This window comes from Onychostoma macrolepis, chromosome 17 (genome assembly GCF_012432095.1).
Source record: "Onychostoma macrolepis isolate SWU-2019 chromosome 17, ASM1243209v1, whole genome shotgun sequence".
NCBI lineage: Eukaryota > Metazoa > Chordata > Actinopteri > Cypriniformes > Cyprinidae > Onychostoma > Onychostoma macrolepis.
The window spans coordinates 28,882,302-28,900,875 of record NC_081171.1 but is presented as its reverse complement, the minus strand read 5'-3'; the positions used below and the strand labels follow the sequence as shown (position 1 = coordinate 28,900,875).

Sequence of the window (18,574 nt, the reverse complement as noted above, 5' to 3'; positions counted from 1 at the left end):
ATCAAGGTTACAACATTTCATCCCAAACTACATATTCAGAATTTATATAATTATTTCCTGTTTGGCCTTATATATATATATACAGAGTCAAATGATATATATATATATATATGTATGTATATATAATTTTATTTTTAAGTAAGTGGCCCTCATTCCCATTGGCTCCCTGCAGCAATCCGAACAAAAGCGTAAGTGACAAAGACATTTTCCAGTAGGGCAGGTGTTAGTGTCAGATGTGGCCTCAGGCAAACAGACACACGCCAAAGGACAAAGCAACAGGAGAAAAGAGGGGAAAAATAGAGAGAATAAAGCAGAGACATGCAGGAGAGGAGGATGGCGACCCATTCATGCTGCTACTGTGTTACGATTACTCCACCGGCGTCCATAATCAGAGCGCGCTCAGAACAGCCAGCCCCAATGCAGCTCTGCTTCTGTGTTCCCTTAAAAGCTCCGAGCAGACGCAGCTCATTAGTGGAAATAAAGAGGGGAAGATGAGTAGACGAGCCGGGGAAAGGGGAGGGGTCTCTGTGACAGAACGCAAGCTCCGTTCAGACCGAAACTCTTACCTTCCGTTACTGTACTGACACCTGTAACACACTTAATCTACAGAGGGAGAGAAGACAATAGAGCAACACGTAAGCTGCGCACCATCACGGGTGTGTGTTTGTGACAGAGAGAATGAGAACGCTGTTGAAAATATGGGTGTTAGATGTTAATGCTGAGGGGTGAGGGAAGAACAACACCACAAAACGTAACAAACACATAATATACAGTGGTCATGACTGTGGCTGTTAACACAAGCAGACGGTGAAACACATTTCTATTCACACTGGCCCACTTCACTTCTTCTTTATGTTTTCTGAGAATGAAAGAATGTTTAACACAGGAAACAGAACAGAAAAGCTGCGGGATGCAAAACACACAAACCTGTGATTTAACAGCTCTGCTTCAAAAGGTTTTCACGATATGAGCATTAAACTTGTGTTACATAACTGAAATGACTTCGGCCCAAACCAGAGCACGAGGCTCTTATTTCTGAGCAAAGCTGATTGTTTGCGCTGGAATAACGGTCACAACAGTGCAAGGTGATGCTGTAAGTAACAAAACATGATATTTTAGAGAGTGTAAATGATATTTGTGAGGCGCTGCTGGCCTACATACCTGTACATGTTTAATGAGACACACTAGTCTATATATCTATGATATTAAACAAAATCAATGCTTTCAAAATCAATATTTTTAACTCAATTAGATGACTAATAGGCACCAAACCCTGCATGGATACAACCATACATTTCTATTCCCTTACACATAGTTGACCCTGACCTCAAAGCTCTGTTCCAAAACCTAGTGAGCTGCCTACATAGACAGCATTTGAAGGCATCATATAGACATGCCTTCGACAACTGGCAGCAACATTAGTAATATTTGAAATATTATAATAATGAAGTATTATATTACAATTTAAAATACCTGTTTTCTATTGTATTATATTTTAAAATTGAATTCATTCCTGTGATCAAAGCTGAATTTTCAGCATCATTCATCATCATCTTCTTCTTCTTATAATATTCTTGTTGAAAACATTTGTGTTGCTTAACATTTGGAATATACTGTATGCAAATTGTGATTTTTTTCCAGATACTTTGATGAACATCAAAAGAATAGCATTTATTTTAAATTGAAATTTTTCAACTTTACTGTCTCTTTTAATCAATTTAATGCATCCTTGCTGGGGGGGTTGGGGAAGTCTTTCCATCCAGCTTAAAATGCTGTCTTGGAAAGTAGTTGCTTATTTGGAAGCAGATGTAACGGTCTGCAATAGTGCAATCTTCATCATAAGCTCATCTGATATACTGTGCTTCATTCCACAAAAGTGTAACATTTTTTAAATGAAAAAAAAAAAACAAGGAGGAAAGTCTATGTGCTCAGTTCACTGTCATAAAAGAGGGAACATGCAGGGTGTGTTGAAAAGGTGAGAAAGAGAGAGAGACAGAGAGAGACAGGTTTGTGTAACAGACGTGTGGGGCCACATGCCTAATGGAGGAAGCAGGCAGAAAATCTTACAGTCCAGCTTGGCCCAGAGGTAATCCACGTCCCAAACCATCCCTGGCCAACGCCTGCCTGCTGTCATGGGTGAGATGGTGGTGAAACATGGAGCAGCGTCAAAGACTGTAACCCACACAACAGCTAAAGCCCGACTAGACGAGGTGCCCAGGGCCCCAGGACTGTCTGAACTCTCATCTACGGGTCTGGACCATGCATTTATGAGGAAATCTATGGCTCTGTTCCAATACCCTGTGAGCTGCCTTCTTGAACCTGTCTATATAAGAAGTTATCTCCTGAAACAACTTTGTATTGAAGCCACAGCAAAGGCTTTACTTCATGTCACATTGTAAAATTATGAAAATGGGTGAATTACTATGTATCCAGTTTATTTTCTAAGGAATTCCATTAACAATAAAATGGTTCCGAAGTGCATCAACTATAGAAAACATTGGTCACATGCCATTGTAATTGATACTTTAAGTGCAATTATAAAGTTATACTTATATAAGTATAATCATCATAATGCTGTCTTGCTAGGGAACAGAGCTTATATTGAACGACTTCTTTCCGACCTAAGCCTGCATTTTATGGGTACATTATTAATTAAATTATTAATTAGTAAATAAATACTGACTTTGGTTTTTGTAACACAAACAGAAGGAACAGAAAAAGAAAAGAAACAGGAATGACAACTGAGCTTAAGCACAAAAAAAAGAGTGAACATGAGAAAGCAATTAGAACAAAAGAGAGAACAACAATCTGGGGAAGCAGTTTTTGATGTATTTGATGGAGGTACAAGAAACCCTGAGATGCAAAAGAAGAGAAAGCCAGAGAAATGGAGTTTGAAGTGTCTAATGGATGAGATTCTCATTCTCTCTGAGTTCTGGGGGCGTATCTGTGAGCTGCTCCCTATGCAAGTCAACAGAGGTCACCGCAGCGATTTTCAACGCCCTTCTAGAAGAGAAATGGCCACCGCTAGAGAAATTAAAACGGTCAGAGCATCATTCTGCAAAATGATCCCAAAGAATGTGTCCTGAATAGTGCACTACACCGTTACTGCTGCATTCAGGGATTGGGTCAATTAACATCCACTTGCAGAACAAAGTCGAACAAATAATGTAAATAAACTACAAAATGCACTGTATGCCCAACCAAACAAAGAGAACAGTTTGTGTCATTCTGGAAATGAAAAAAGATAACTGAAGATTCAAAATCCACAGTATCCTGAAAAACTGACAAAAATGAAGATGAAACGGTTTTCAGAATTATGATTGTAATATGAGAAACAGGGTAATTAAAAATGCTTTTAATAAAATAAACATTAACTGAAACAAACAAAAAATATGTAAGAAAAACCTCAAATTCATTTTATTTCAGCTAGTTGGCAAGGGAACATTTCTCATTATGGTTTAGTTGACATACTAAAATAAAAATGATATAAACTAAAACTAAAAACCTAAACTTAACTATATAGACACATTTAAAAACAAACAAAAAAACTAATAAAAAACACACAAAATTCAAATGAAAACAGAAAATATAAAAAAATAAAATGATTAACAAAAACAACAATATACTATATAACACTGATCAGACTGTTATTCAGGGTCCCCACACCGGTTTGCCAATCAATTTCCAGTCATGTAATTATTAGATAAAATATATTTTATAGTGATTGAACTCACAAATAGCATAAATATTTTAGAGCTGAGCATAAGTAGATAAAATATATATTCACTACAGAAGACATTTCCAAGATGTTTAAAGATTTGATTCATTTCCATGACATTTCAAGGTCTAGAAATCAAAAATGATATTAACCTGTAATTTCCTGTTGGGACCCGGATTCATTTAGTATTTTGCAAGTGTACTTTAAATAGATTTTTAACCACATCACTTTCTCCTTTCAGTTATGTAACTCATTAAGCTGTACTACAGCGCATTTTCAGTTTGATATACTGGGCTTTCACAGTCGAAGGATGGATTGATTTCATTTTGGCCGTCTTAAAATGAAGTGCACCTGTGCATCATCCACCCTCAGCTGACAGGTCATTTGAAAAGAAACTGTACCAGACAATCTACCCATTTAAGAGATAAACAGCTGAACAAGAAGAATGCATGGGACAGTGAAATAAAAACAAAACAGTTGCACTTTATTTTACCATATGTGCACTTGCAGTGTACTTAAAATGTACCATATGTAAAGTAACGTGGTTTAATATTAGATTTAGTGTTAGATACTGGGGTTAGATTGTCAATTAATATTGATAATACTGCCCAATTGTCATAATTAATACTGTACACACACAGTATGTGCATGCAGAACAGGATGGTAAAATAAATAGCTATCAACAACAGGAAATAGGAAAGGAAAATAAAAATGGCAACAGTGTCTCACCTGCACCTCCCGTTGGCCAGTAGCTGGGGGAAGGCGAGAAGACCTGGGCAGCAAAGTCCTCAAAGGTCATGTTCTCCTTGTGGTTCTGAATGATGGCCTCCAGGTAGAGAGCCCTCTCCTCATAACTGAGAGCCCGTCAAGGAAAATCACATTTACATAACAGCAAATCAACACAGCGTTTGAAATTACCCAGCAACAACGAATGGACAATGGGACAATAAAAGACAATCAAGGAAATCTAACAACAGCACAGATAAAGACTGGGAAGGAAAAGAATACACCAAAAAAAACACTTTTTTTTTTTGGATGCTGTCAGACTCAAAAAAAAGTGACTCCTCTGGAGTTATTCAGACGTGTTGTGTGAGGAACACACTAAAATTCATGCATGCATATTAAAAAATGGTGAATCAAGATGTTTGCACCGTGTTTGATGCCAATGACGCCAAATGCCACCGGGTCTCATGAGTTTTGTTAGTCTGAATATGCAGAAGTGCAAGGAAGCTTTTTGAGATCTAACAATGGGGGGCAAGAACAGAAGAAAAAGCTTACCAAAATAATTTTGGTCGGCTTCTGACAAAAAACTATCGCGTGACTGTGACTTCAGAAGCCAGAACCAGACACACCTGTGCAAGCCAATTAAGATGTCTTAGAACTAGCAAATTACAGAGTTTAACTGGGATTGGTATTAAGGAGCTGAAAAGCCCTGATATTATGTCTATATCAGAGTATGTGAGCGGAGCGGTGTGATTTTGACTGGAGCGAGGAGTGGATTTTTTAAAAAGTCGGAGCGTCGTGGTTTTCACTCGCTCCAAGAGCACTCCACCACCGCTCCAACCCGAGTACAATTCATGCCAACAACCCGTAATATAACTGCATATTTAGCAAGAATTCACATGTTAAACATATTATACATTTTATTTTCCAGGATTCCTTGATGAATGAAAAGGTCAAAAGTACAGAATTCTTTACAAAAGTCAATTCGATCAATTTGATTAATTCTTGTTAATCAACAAAAGTTAATTATTAAAATAAATCGTAATGAGCTTAAAAGTATAATGCACAAGTCCTGGCGACAGCATATGCTTTGACTGCATGGAAAGCAGCAGTGCGAACATACTGCTAAACATCTCCTTTTGTGTTCCACGGAAGAAAGTCACACAAGGCTTGGAATGACATGTGGGTGTAAATGATGATAGAATATTCATCTTTTTTCCCATGTACAGGCAGCTAAAATAATCAGGGGAAATAAATTAAAAAGATGTAGTGAAAGGCTTTTAGAGAAAGGACCAAAAAACAAAACAAAAAAAAAGTTGATTACGGTTTGCTTTAATTAAAGCTTTGCTTTAGGATCCGGCACACTCCAGTAGGCATTTCAGGGCAAATGGCAACTTCACGTAATATTGTGGGCACTTGTACTATGGCAGATGAAACAAATCAGATCTTCCAGCAGACTCCTGAAGCCATTTGCACTGGAGGAGTCATTACACACATGGTGAGCGTAGCCTGTTCAGTTACAGCTACAGTCCGTTAACCGTCCAAACAAACGCACGAGCAGGTGTTTCTGTCTTGATGTGCACATACACACCAACGCAAGCCTGGCAATCACTCAAAAACTGATACACGCATACAATCTGTGTGTACTGCTGTATTTATATGTATATTGCGTGCATGTGTGTGCGCTCTAATGTCTAATGAATAGGTTGTGGAGTGGAGGCAGGGGCGTTCCAGGGCCACATGCCTGCCTGCTGAAATTCTGGAGGGCCCCACTGATGCCATTCCCATCTCATTAGGGAGGCTGCTTATTCCGCCAGGCGCTAGGCTGTTGCCAAGGCCTTTGCACTCCATCATGACCACGCTGGCTGCAGCACAGCGCTCTGTGTTCGAGCGAGCCAGCGCGTGTGTGAGTGTGTGTGCCACGTGCCGGCGCAGCAGGGGCTGAGGCAACCGTGACAAATTGTTGAAAAGGTCCGTCTGAACCCAGCACTGACAAGCACCTGAGCCTGAGGGCTGCACACAAGGAGAGAGCAATCTGCTTCACTTCTGCATGCTTTTCTGCTAAAAACACGCAGCGGGGAGGGAGGGGGCACACGTATCTGGAAGAAAAACTTTATGCACATTAGTCTGAAAATAAAAACCGGCCATCGCTGGACTCGAAAAAGCCAAGCAACAGACGGCACGCGGCGTTCTCAATGTGTACATACAAGTCTGCGAGCACTTGCTCGAGTACCATCTAAAAATGGCAGGTTTTGCTCCTATAGAAACATGGACAACGTTACGGTAAAGAAACTTTATGGCTCGCCAGAAATGAAAACTAGAGATGAAAGCGTCACAAAAGGAATAATACAAATTGGTGACACAGCAACGTAGGGAGTGTTAAGTAATGGGAGCATAAGGAAAGTGCATGTGCGTGAACTAGAGGACAGAGGGAGAGAGGGAGGGACAGAGAGGAATGAGAATAAGGGATAATAAGCCTGATCCCACTAGGTCAACAGAGCCATATGGCGTTCCATTATCAGAGATGCAGATGACTTAAGCGTGGCTCAGCTATTGAGATTCCTAAAACAAATATTGACCTCAGCCGGAGTCACCGCTGCCATCGGCCAACCTGCACTCCCACTTCCTGAGGATGAAAAAAAAAATCCTAACCACTCATCTATTGAACAAATTTATGCAGCGGTCACAGCACATTACGTATCGTTCATTCATCTGCGCCCTAAACGATGTTTGCGGCTTCTGGCACACCTCTGATTTTCGTGATACCGCGTAGACTCGGCAGCTGTTTGCATAAATGTATGGCGGTGTTTAGATGTGGGATTTGTTCTTTATTCAACATTATAGCATGAATTGACAGCTATGCATCAGGAGTCAAAACAATCAAGCTGCTTTTGCCGGCATGATTTGTCTGCCATCTCCTCTCCGTCTCGGGTTTCTCTAATTGTTGTGGCACAGGTTGTTCCGTAGAATGCATGAGGTTGGCTGGATGACGGTGGTGTGGATTAATTCAATAAAGCGTCCGAGCGCCCGTCTCTGTCGGAAGCAGGGAGAATGGAACATACAGGAAATGTGCTGAATGTTTGCACGGACAGAGGTCGCTCGGATGACACCGTTCCAGGACAGAAAAACAAACACGGGGCGATTCTGTATTTTACGCAGGCGAGCGGGAACCTACACAATTTGCCGATGAGAAGAAAGTTATCTGAAGTTTAGGGATTTCCCAACGTGATTGTAATTTAAGTCAACCTTACAGCACCTGCGAACACTCCAGTCCGATGCAAACGAAGCATAGTGGGAATTTCCGAAAAGCATTAAATCGACTCCCAAAGGTCTGTGCACCCAGAACATCTACACAAAATGTTCTAGAAAGCTCTGGAGAGAGGGATGTGGTGTCAAAAGGGCAAATTTAACATCCCACTGCCATGTAAAATAATGTGATGACCTCATTTGAGCACAGGTCAGATTGTGCGTAGATGGGAGAAAGGGATAAAAAAAGTGAGTAAACAAAAAGTACAATAGCGCTGTTACACCAGAGAGGGAAAAACAGATGAAGCAAATCCACTTTGGAGCAAACATGTCCTCTAAGCATTTTGCGGAGGGGTTTTAACAGATAATGCTCTTTTTCCACTCTTTTGGAGGCCACTTTGCCACCCCACGGTGCACCAGGTGACAAAGGCGAGGCATTAAAGGCTGTCGAGAGCAGAAGCCCAGGGGAGCGCACAGACTCATTGAGTATTCAGGAACAGTCCAAAACAATCTATTCAACTGGGTCTTCAACCAGAACACTCTGAAGCAGAATACAGTCAACTGTATCAACAAAAGATTGTTTCAAATGGTAGGGAAACATTTGGATTCGAGAACGAATCTGAATCGATCTGTGTGATGTCTACAATGAAATCGCATTTTAATGATGTTGAAGCAGACATTATTGACATTATATTGCACACTTTGCAAAACATGCAACATTCCTTGAGAACGCAAGCTGTTATTATGATGTAGTCTAGCTTAATGCAGTTAGAATGACCTCAGAATCCAATATATGGGGGCAAAAAGGGCCCTGTATGAGTTTCTGGTTCATAGGGTTAAGCAATATTATAAGCAAGAGTGTGGTTTTCTTCCCAAATATCAGTGAGATTACAAATGTGATGGGTTATATACAACAGTACAATAAACAAGAGGTGTTGTGAGTTATATTTTTGACTCAATACTCGATATTCTTTTTTTGGCCATCAAAAATAGTCAAAAACAAAGCCATAGCAGAATCATTGTGTGCCTCTGAGCAAAACACAGTGGTGTTTCATTACCGATTGAATCTGCGTTTTTTGATCTAATTCACTGAGGCAATAATTCAATGATTCATTCATCACTTCCTTTGCTCTTGAAGCCATTTGAATCGGTATGTGTGAAGGTATCACTTCATTTTTAAATTTTCTTATTTCAATATTCATTTTTTCAAAGCATTTATATTTGTTGATTATATTTAAGAATTTGTCATAAAATAAGATGCATACATCTAATTAGGTTAGAATACAATGGCATTATAAAGATCAATTAAAGGGAAAAATGGAAAAGTTAATTCCTGTCATGACTGTGAACTAACCACTGCACAGAAAATGAAGAATATGAAGATCTTTGGGAGTCAGCTATCCACTGGCCTAGACCAGCCAAGATACCAGCACCAGAACACACTCAGCTAAATACTGTCTAATTAATCCTAAAAAAAAGTAATTATTAAGTAATTATAAGTGTGCTTTTTATCCCAAAATCAGCCATCATGAAATGATAATTTTTCTGACGTGTGCGAGAGGGTGATAGAGCGAGATGAAGAGTATGTGTGCTGTTGTCCAGATGGTAAGGGGTGGCCAGTGGGGAATTGAGAGGTCAAGCACTTTGGCAGATCAAAGCCAAGGTCAGGTGGCAGTAGTGGCCATGTTCAAGGTGCACAGGGACTCAGAGGGCCTCAGATGGCTTCTCATTAGCAGTCAGCTCAGGGGCCAGACCCCTGGGACCGCCTTCTGAACCCATCCCACCCTGAAACCCCTCCCCTCTGTCCACACACACAACAAAAGATCTCACCCCGCAGGACACCTCAGCCTGGATATAACACCGCTGACTCAGGGTCACAATGCCAGTTTGACAATGCACAGAAATCTGTCATTTACATGCTCGTGGAGATAAGGAAGTAGCAAATGACGTAGGCTAGGAGCAAAGTAGCTGTGGTTAAGATTACATCATGAAATATGACAAAATTGTCCTGTTAATGGACTTTAGTCAGAGTAGACAATATGTAGTGTGACAAATGAAACAAGGCTGTGAGGGATAGACATACATGTGGATATGAGGAAAATCTTAAGAAATAAGTTAAGAAATTTCTTAAAATAAATTCTAAGTAGTTCATCATTTCCTTAAGAATTTGTTTGTTTGTTATTATTATAATTATTTTTTAAATAAAATCATCAAACATGATATCATTTAAAAAATTAAGATTAAAATTAGAGGCTATCCTAACTTAAAGTTATTTATGATTATTTTAAGGACATTCTTTTCAAGAATTAAATTTCTTCTAAGTTTTGCTTTTAGAACTATCTTTCGTTTTTTTAGAACTTATATATTTTTTTGAAATACAACATATTCTTAACTTTATTCTTAAATTAGAAAATAGGAAGAAAATAGCAGTTAAGAATTTTACACAATATTAATCTGGCCCTAACAGCAATTTTATTTATTTATTTATTTATTTTGTTTTGCGTTTTTCATTCAGTGTCATTTTTTTGGACATATTTTCAGTGTTTTGTTGAAGAAAAGAAAGAAAATGTTGTCTCCCCTGACCAAGGTCTGTAAACATTTATTCAGAAAGGTTAAACAGTCATGTTTTAAAATTTAAACCTACATAGCACTTTGATAAAATGGAACAGGTTTGTGACAAAGAGCACAGATGGACATGCTATCGCAGAGGCTTGAGGAAGAGAAAGAGGTGTAAGAGCCGTTGAAGTTGGGTTTAGTGTTTTATTAGCATCGCAGGGGTCAATTAGCAAACAGAGGCTTGAGGCCTTGCACTGCTGTGTCTGGTTAAACTGAAGAAAAGCGAGGTCTGATCGGAGATGGAGGCCGTAATTGAAACATAAGGAGCCTCTGGAGTTCTAGCCTGAGGACAGGCCACTGTGCTGAGCTTCTGCATGCGTTCAACTGCAGAGCCTGAAGCAGCTGCAACAGTCACAATGTTCCCCTCACTAATGCCAGCTACACCATTTCATTCACGCACCATTCTAGCTTGCCGTTAAATGAACTGTCATTAATTACTCACCCTCGTGTCGTTCCAAACCTGTACGTTATCATGACATTCCAAACCTAATACGGTTGAAGCACTGATGTCACGTGGACTATTTTAACGATGTCCTTTCTGGCCCTTGAACGTGGTAGTTCTGTTGCTGTCTATGCAGGGTCAGAGAGCTCTCAGATTTCAGATGAGTCAACATTACTTTAAATTCAGAACATTCAGTTTTATGCAATAATTAAGGAATAAAACAGTAATGACTAAAACAAAACACGGGATAAGAACTACAAACAGTGTAATATTTTACTAAAAAAGTGACTGTTCATTGCTCACCAAAGGTCTTTCTCATTACACTGCTATTAGAATGTTATTTTAATTAACCTCTATTACAAACAAATGTGATGGACAGGAACTTTTAAGGACAGACATTAAGAGTTTAAAGAGCAAATGCAAATTTCCATCATTTCACCGCTGTCACTGTCAAGACCCGGCAAAGGTTAACAATACGTTTCTGCACGGCCCTCTCTTATTTGGCCTCTGAATGGGCTCTTGTGAGAGGATGGAGAAGTTGAAGAACTGGAGAGTGACCATGCATGCTCAACCTCCACTCCAGCCAAGCACCAGCCATTAACCTCGACCAATCACATTGACCTTGCCGTCTAGCCGGGGAAGAGGATAATTGGCTGGTTTAGAAAAAACAGGCCCAGCTGCTTTTGGGATATTGTCCGAGTGAATGTACTGCTGACATTCTCCGTCGCTGAATGGAATGTTCTGCATACAGATGCCTCTCTGCATTTCTGCTGTACTTCTGCTCTAATTAGGCGCTGACACCATCAGTCAGATCAAACAGACGGCGCGACCCGACTCATTTCCACAGTCACAGCTACCCTCCTGATTACATAGTATCACCACCACAGACTGAGAGGGGCTTGATCTTGTGTTTTCAGCAGAATTTTGTAGAAATCGTGCTCCGCGAGGGGTGCAAGCCAGTTGTCCCCATTACTACTAAGAATCAGCTAGTAATTAGACTGATTTCAGTGTGTGAAGCTCTCTGTGGTTGGTTTTCAAGGTGAATGTTGAGGTGTGCTGACACTTTGTTCCAGGAGTTCTGTGGGGTTTACAGACAATTCCTCTTAGTGATCGACAGCCCCTATCATTCACTTTTTGCCCACTACTCTTCTTTGCTGCTGAAATATTGCCACGCTTTATGTTCACAGTCATAATGTTAAAGACGCTCCTGCTAAACAGGCTTCATGATTGTTTGGAAGCCTGACAAGTCAGCCATTTCATTGAGTGCTTGTACTAAACACTGCTGAACACAACTATGCATCACTAAGAACTTCATTTGGACAACTTTAAAGGCAATTTTCTCAATATTTATATTTTTTTTTGCCCCCTTATTTATTCAGCTTTCAGATGATGTATAAATCTCAATTTCCAAAAACTGACACTTATGGACTGGGTTGTGGTCCAAGGTCACAAATGATATTAACCCCTATAATAATAGGTGTTCACATTATTTTGTCCAAACCCTGTATAAATATAATCAAGGCCTGATCACATTATTAAACAGTATACTTCAGTTTTGACACAAATGCTTAGCATATGTGTACAGCCAAACACAGTCTTTCACAGTATACTCCATTTGATAGTGCGTGTGAACACAGTTGCTTGACAAGCACACTAGTAATGCTAATCTTTGTACCGTGTCTGTTCTATTTCTCTTTATAAGTGATAAAAATGTAGTGTGTATCTCTTAACTTCCTCACATACGCACTTGCCAACATTGGTGTCATTTGTTGTTGCTGTTTCTAGTAGTTTGATGTTGTTCGGTCTCATCCATTTATATATCAATTCATTGGCTAGGCCAGTTTTCCCACCTAACTAATTAGTGCAAAAAATTGAAGCGCATGTGCAACCTGAGCATACAGTGTGAGAAAAATCTGGATGTGTGTTAAATTCTGATGACCAAATTTATACATATACCTGTTTGCATGGACCCTTTTCATAAGACTGTGATGGCACGTTTCAATGGTCATCAGCATCATAAAGCCTCCAAAGTTTTTTTAACGTTTTCATTTATATGTACATTTATAACACTATAATTTGTATTATATTACCTGTGCATCAACTTAACAAAATCTAGTTAATGCTAATGCAAGGGTGTTTCTAATACAGCGCCAATTTGACATTGTTCTCTCTTCTCATTGCCGTTATCAGTCTCTCTCTATTTTTTCCTTGTTTGGAATGTCGGGAAAACACTATCGTGGAGTTTTTCTTTTGCTATTTGAGCAAATGGGAATGCAAAAAATATATTTTGTGGTAGTCTCCCATTCACTGCAATAGAAGTTTACCCAACTATGAAAAAAAATACACTTTTGGTTTTAAGTCACCTTTGCACTATCTCTGATATTTATTGCATTTTACCCCCTAGTGACAGTTGCACAGAACTTTCAAACGGGTCGTGAAGCACTGTTACCCTCTGTTCATTCACTATGGTGAAATTAATGAATAATGCTGAATGTTAATTATGAATATATCTACACAGATGACCTGAAAAATCTAAAAGAAAAAAAACAACAACAACATGGTAGGTTAATAGTAATAATAATAATAAAATCAGAAATATGATAAAAATAAGATGAAAAAAATAAGTGTTTAAAGAATAACGTTGTAGTGCAAAAAATTTGCACTTCATAGTTTTGATTAGACTACATCACGTCCTATCAGACGGTTATATATGGCCTAGCCGCAAAAGTTCAAATGTTTCACTGCAGCCGAAGATTGTATACGAAATACGAAAAAACCCACATACACATACATGCACCTCCCGCACTACTCTACTTGACTTGCAAGACATGCAGCATTTACAGAAGTCAACTCAGCCCTAAATGTTAACTCAAAACAGACACTAAATGCTCCGCCAATGAAAGAAGTGAAGTATCGCTTCTGTAACTAATGAACCATTTATGAGGGCTTTTAAAGGATGGAGGAAAGTGTGTCGAAAAGCACATCTGAGAAAAGCTAGCAGCGAGAGATAAAGTGAGAGAGAGTCTTTCCTCACAAATGGACTCGATGCCAGTTACCTTCAGCTCTAGTGCCCATGGGATAGCAGGTGTTGATTGGTGGCTTTCTGTGGCACCGCTGTAAGGGTACCTGTTGTCACGGTACTGGACGGAGGCGCGAAGCACGTCTCGGTGGAAAAGCCCAGAGGAGGTGTGAGGTGATTATGGGATGGATGGGGGAAGGAAAGAGAGGGAGAACTCCGCAGGGACGAGTGAAACAATGCTGCTGATGTGCTTGTCATTAGCTCAAGGCCCTGGCGTCTCATTAGTCAGCTTGTTCTCAGAAAGAGACGATGATTGCTGATCAAGAGTGCCAGAGTGAGCTAGAGAGAGAGAGAGAGAGAGAGAGAGATGACAAACTACAACAAACAAGGGTGGGGAAGCATCAGAAAGCATCCCTCTTGTCTTTCAGTCAGTAATGTCAGCTTCTGAAGGATATGTGTGTGCGCGCGTGCATCTTCCACTTTAACGAGAGGCTAATTAAGCACAGAGCCCAGAGCTGAGGGGACAGGAAGGGGAGTTAAGACAGGTTAATTGAACCTCCAGGGGGACGTTCACACCCTCCACATCTCACCTCTCCAGCATCCATCTCAGGACGAGACGCGGCGACGCAGAATTACGAGCGTGACATCACTGCCCATGCAGATTCCCACATAGAGCTGCCAGGCCGGCCGAGTCTGAGCGCAGATTTACCACGGCTCTAAATCAAACGTCTACGGCCACCTGAGCGTGACACACAAAGGCTCCTCTGCCTACGGCGCTCTAAGTATCGATCCGATCTAGGGGTCAAAGGAAAGGGCTTGTCGGCACACAGGGAGTATGCAGAGAGGTCAACAGGTCACAGAAAACTGAAAGATCCGCCGCGGTGATACAGGTGGCACTCATATTATAGATCTCAGGGGAGCTGTTGAGTAAGGTGAGATGCTGTGACTCAGCGGTTTTCCAGTCCGACCCAAACACTCTAAAAGCTTTAATGCAGCATTTCTGAGATAGGAATGCTTAAAGTGTCCCTATTATGGGTTATGAAAGGTTCATATTTTGGTTTACAATATGCATTTATTTTTACCTTATTACATTATTACAAGTGGGTGGATAATATGCTAAATGTTTCTTATTGACGTGAACATGAAATGGCTTGGGATTCGTTTTAAAAACGACTCGTTTAAATGATTTAGTGTAGACAATAACTTTATACACGGTGCAATTTCAGATTTAAAACTTTGCAGGATGTGTTACACACTGCATGAAAGCTCATTTTCAGAAATCCATAATAGGGGTACTTTAAGAAACTTCTGACGCTGTGGAAAGAGCCAGGAAGTGGGAACAAAGCCAACTGGATTTTGGACGCGTCTCTCTGAAATTGGTCATTGGTCAGTAAATGGTAACGGCAGTGAAACGTAGAGCACAGAGTCACTTTTGCAAACCCTAGCACTTCTTGCAACAAACCACAGCCATTGAAATCATTCACATCAATTGCAAGATTTAGTAATTATTTTCCTGATAAAATTCAGATTGTCGGATGTCCAATCAGACAGAGCTTTTTTACTCTTTGAGTCACAGACTGGTAAAGGCTTTAATGTGACATGCAATGAGGGAAATAATCAAGCAAACAAACCGCTACTATAAAAGGCAATTGGCAACAGCAGTGCTTTTTAAAAGAAGATATAATAAGATGGAGCCATCAAGGCAGACGCATCTCAAGTCAGAGGTGGGCAGTGCAGGTTCTTTGAAGAGCTCTTTTGTATCAAACACAGGGCTCTTTGTGATAAAAAGCTCCAGCATTTATAAAGCCCTCCTCACCGAGACAATGAGATTAATTCACACGCGAATATGCATTGGGTGCTGAATAATAAGCTAAACATGCTGATCTGAATGGACGTGGATTGGAAGAGAGAATCTGTGATCCTCTTGTAAGGTATCAGACAAATGCATGAAAAATTAATAAAGCTGTTGAACAATGCTGCAAAATCTGACAAGGACCAAAATCTACTTCTAGTTCCAGTGATAAAAATGTTATACAGGTCTTTCTACAGCATCAGCTTTAAATCATGCCTTTACCACACGCTGTTTATTAGCAACATGCTACCAAATACAGTTTGACCAATGACAGTCAAAGATGAATTACACAGTTAAGCGTTTTAATGGCCACAAATGAAGACCATGACACTGCGACGTGTGTGCGATAGAGATGGGTCATGCTGATTTACCCAGCGTCCAGTAACGAGTACTGTGTTGAGGATGGTGTATTAGGTTAAACCTAGTCTTTGCTATGAAAAGAAATGCGTTTGATCAGGGTCCGTTAACATGAAACCTGCCCACAGTAACTACACAGAACTCTCTCACGGTTCATTAGTAATTCAGGAAATCCACAGCTGAAAATGTGTAATTCTGCACATTCCTGATATGTGAATGTCCAAGCAGCCTTCTGTTCTTTTTGTAAGATAAAACAACAATATAAATAGTTTATCTTTAATAGTTTTAATTTGATATTTGTATTGATATTGATATTTGATATTGGTTTACATAATGTTTCTTTGTTCAGTTTGTTTTGTTGGTTCTACTGATTTGTAATTAGCTTATAAAATATAGTTTACTGTAATAAATTCTTGGGGAAAATATTGTGATGTACCAATGAAATGGTATCTTGAAAGCTACATGGAATTGTTTATTTTTTATTTATTCATTTAATTTTAAAAATATTAAATAAGCATGCTAGTTTTATTCATTTGATTTCAGTTGTAGTTGTAATTACTTTAGTACACTAATTAAACTAAATGAAAATGAGAAATATTGCTTTGGCAACTAGCTGAAATAAAGTAAGTTTTAAGCTTTTTATTTATTTATTTGTGTATTTGTTTATTTTAATTCAAGTAGAAAAGCTTATGGTTTTAGTTAACAATAATAACCCTGAAATTAGTATCACTATGACATTTTGATCACAACAACTTAGAAACAATTAGAAATGAATGAGAATGCATCTAAGTGAGGATGGAGAAAAGTGGTTAATAGACTTCTGGTTTAGCAGAACTCTTTCTCCCATTTTCTCTCTTCACTTAGTTTTTTGGTAATATCTGCCTGCAGGCGCTCCGTGCAGTCAAGCGCACTATTACGAGGCAACAATTAGGCAGGATGTGGAAGCCGGCACCTGGTCCAAGGCATTCAGTGGCTTTCAGCAGCAGCTGACTGTACAGTGTCCTACACACCAGGTGGTCCTCCTTCAATGACATTAGCTAGTGACTCCAGGGTTAATAAAGGGCTCGGATTGGCCCAGTGTGCTTGCACAAATCCCATTCACTTAGCCACAGACACTGGCTCTTTAAATGGGCTGACCAAACAATGTGCTCTCCCAACACCCACACAAAGAGAGCTCAAACAGACAATTTGGGAATGTTACTTGTCATCAGAAAGCATACAGGCTGTCTTTAAAATGTAAATACATCTTATGGATGTACTGCTGGAGCAGCTGTATGTTGTGCCACTTCATTCCTACAAAAAACTGGGCTCCTTTCCTGCACAACTAGTGTTGTGGCAATGCAAATCTATCTATATTTTATTACATTGATCCTGAGATCCTTTTATGTTTGTTTACATAATAATAAGTTCAATTAATCAAGCAGCATGTCATCTAAATCAGCAGATTTTAGCTTCTGTACAATTTCAATTATATTTGTGTTTTATCAAAATGAATGAATACAGCACAATATCTTTCAGGGATTAAAAATCATGAACTATGTTACGGTGATGCAACGTTTTGAATTGTGACATTTTTAGGCCAATACTCAGCTGTTTCTTGAAAGAAGCCTCTTTTGCTCACTGAGGCTGCATTTATTTAATCAAAAATGCAGTAAAATAGTAATATTGTGAAATATTTTTATAATTTAAATGCTCTGTAGACTTTCCAGTATAAGAGAACAAATGCCAGTGTTATCCTCCTGCTCAGGGGCACTGCAATTACGTGGGAAAACATGGAAATAATGTGTCATTTTATCTTGCAAAGATTATGCTTTCTTCTTTTGTTTTCCACACACATTGTTATGAAAATGGATATAGTACTGTATTTTCTGGATTATAAATGATGTATTTATCATCTGAAACGTGCTGCGATTTATATTCCAAGGTGACTCATATAAAGCAGTTAAGGTCAAGTGCAAAGTGCACACATTTGGATTGGTGATGAATGAGAAAAGCAAGTGAGTTTGTATTGTGCATTTTCCAGCAACCACGCCGCTAGTTTCAGTTTCACTTTAAATATTTAGGCTGGGCGTTTATAATAAATGTTTATAATGAATGCCACTACATTTACGGGATTTTTTTTTGTGGAGTAAGGGGAATATAAAGACATTTTTCTAATGTTTGTAAATGTTTAGCTTATTTTACATTATTTCTGAATGAATTTATAAAATGTGTCTTATACATCAATCGACTTGTATACCAATGCAACTTATCTGTGTGTCAAAGTTCTCAAAAAAAAATAAGGTAGAGATGGTACAATAATAGAACTGCCATGTATTTACAAGTATGCATACAGTACGTGATTGTCAATTTAGAATAAAAATAAATAAATAAAAATGTCACACACATTGTGCGGCCCCTCACTTGATGTTTGCCCATCCCTGTGTCACATGATCCTTCAGAAATCATTATAATATGTTGATGTGCTGTTTAAGAAACATTTCTTATTATTATTCATGTTGAAAACACTGAAGACTGGATAAGTGATGCTGACAATTCAGCTTTGCATCACAGGAATAAATGTCATTTTAAAATAAATTAAAATAGAAAAAAGTGAAATAT

At 39.1% G+C, this 18,574-nt stretch overlaps 1 protein-coding gene across 10 annotated transcripts in view; it reads right to left on the bottom strand.

Moving 5' to 3' along the window:
* Positions 1 to 18,574, bottom strand: part of ralgapa2 (Ral GTPase activating protein catalytic subunit alpha 2) — a 187,205-nt gene that overhangs the window by 3,257 nt on the left and 165,374 nt on the right. For 6 of the 10 annotated variants that reach the window (XM_058748533.1, XM_058748534.1, XM_058748535.1 and 3 more), the window contains one exon: positions 4,448 to 4,572. In XM_058748533.1, coding sequence (XP_058604516.1) covers positions 4,448 to 4,572 — 125 coding nt within the window. Of the gene's footprint in view, positions 1 to 566; positions 604 to 2,067; positions 2,128 to 4,447; positions 4,573 to 18,574 lie in introns of all 10 variants that reach the window. The other 4 variants (XM_058748537.1, XM_058748538.1, XM_058748542.1 and 1 more) reach the window with 3 other exon arrangements.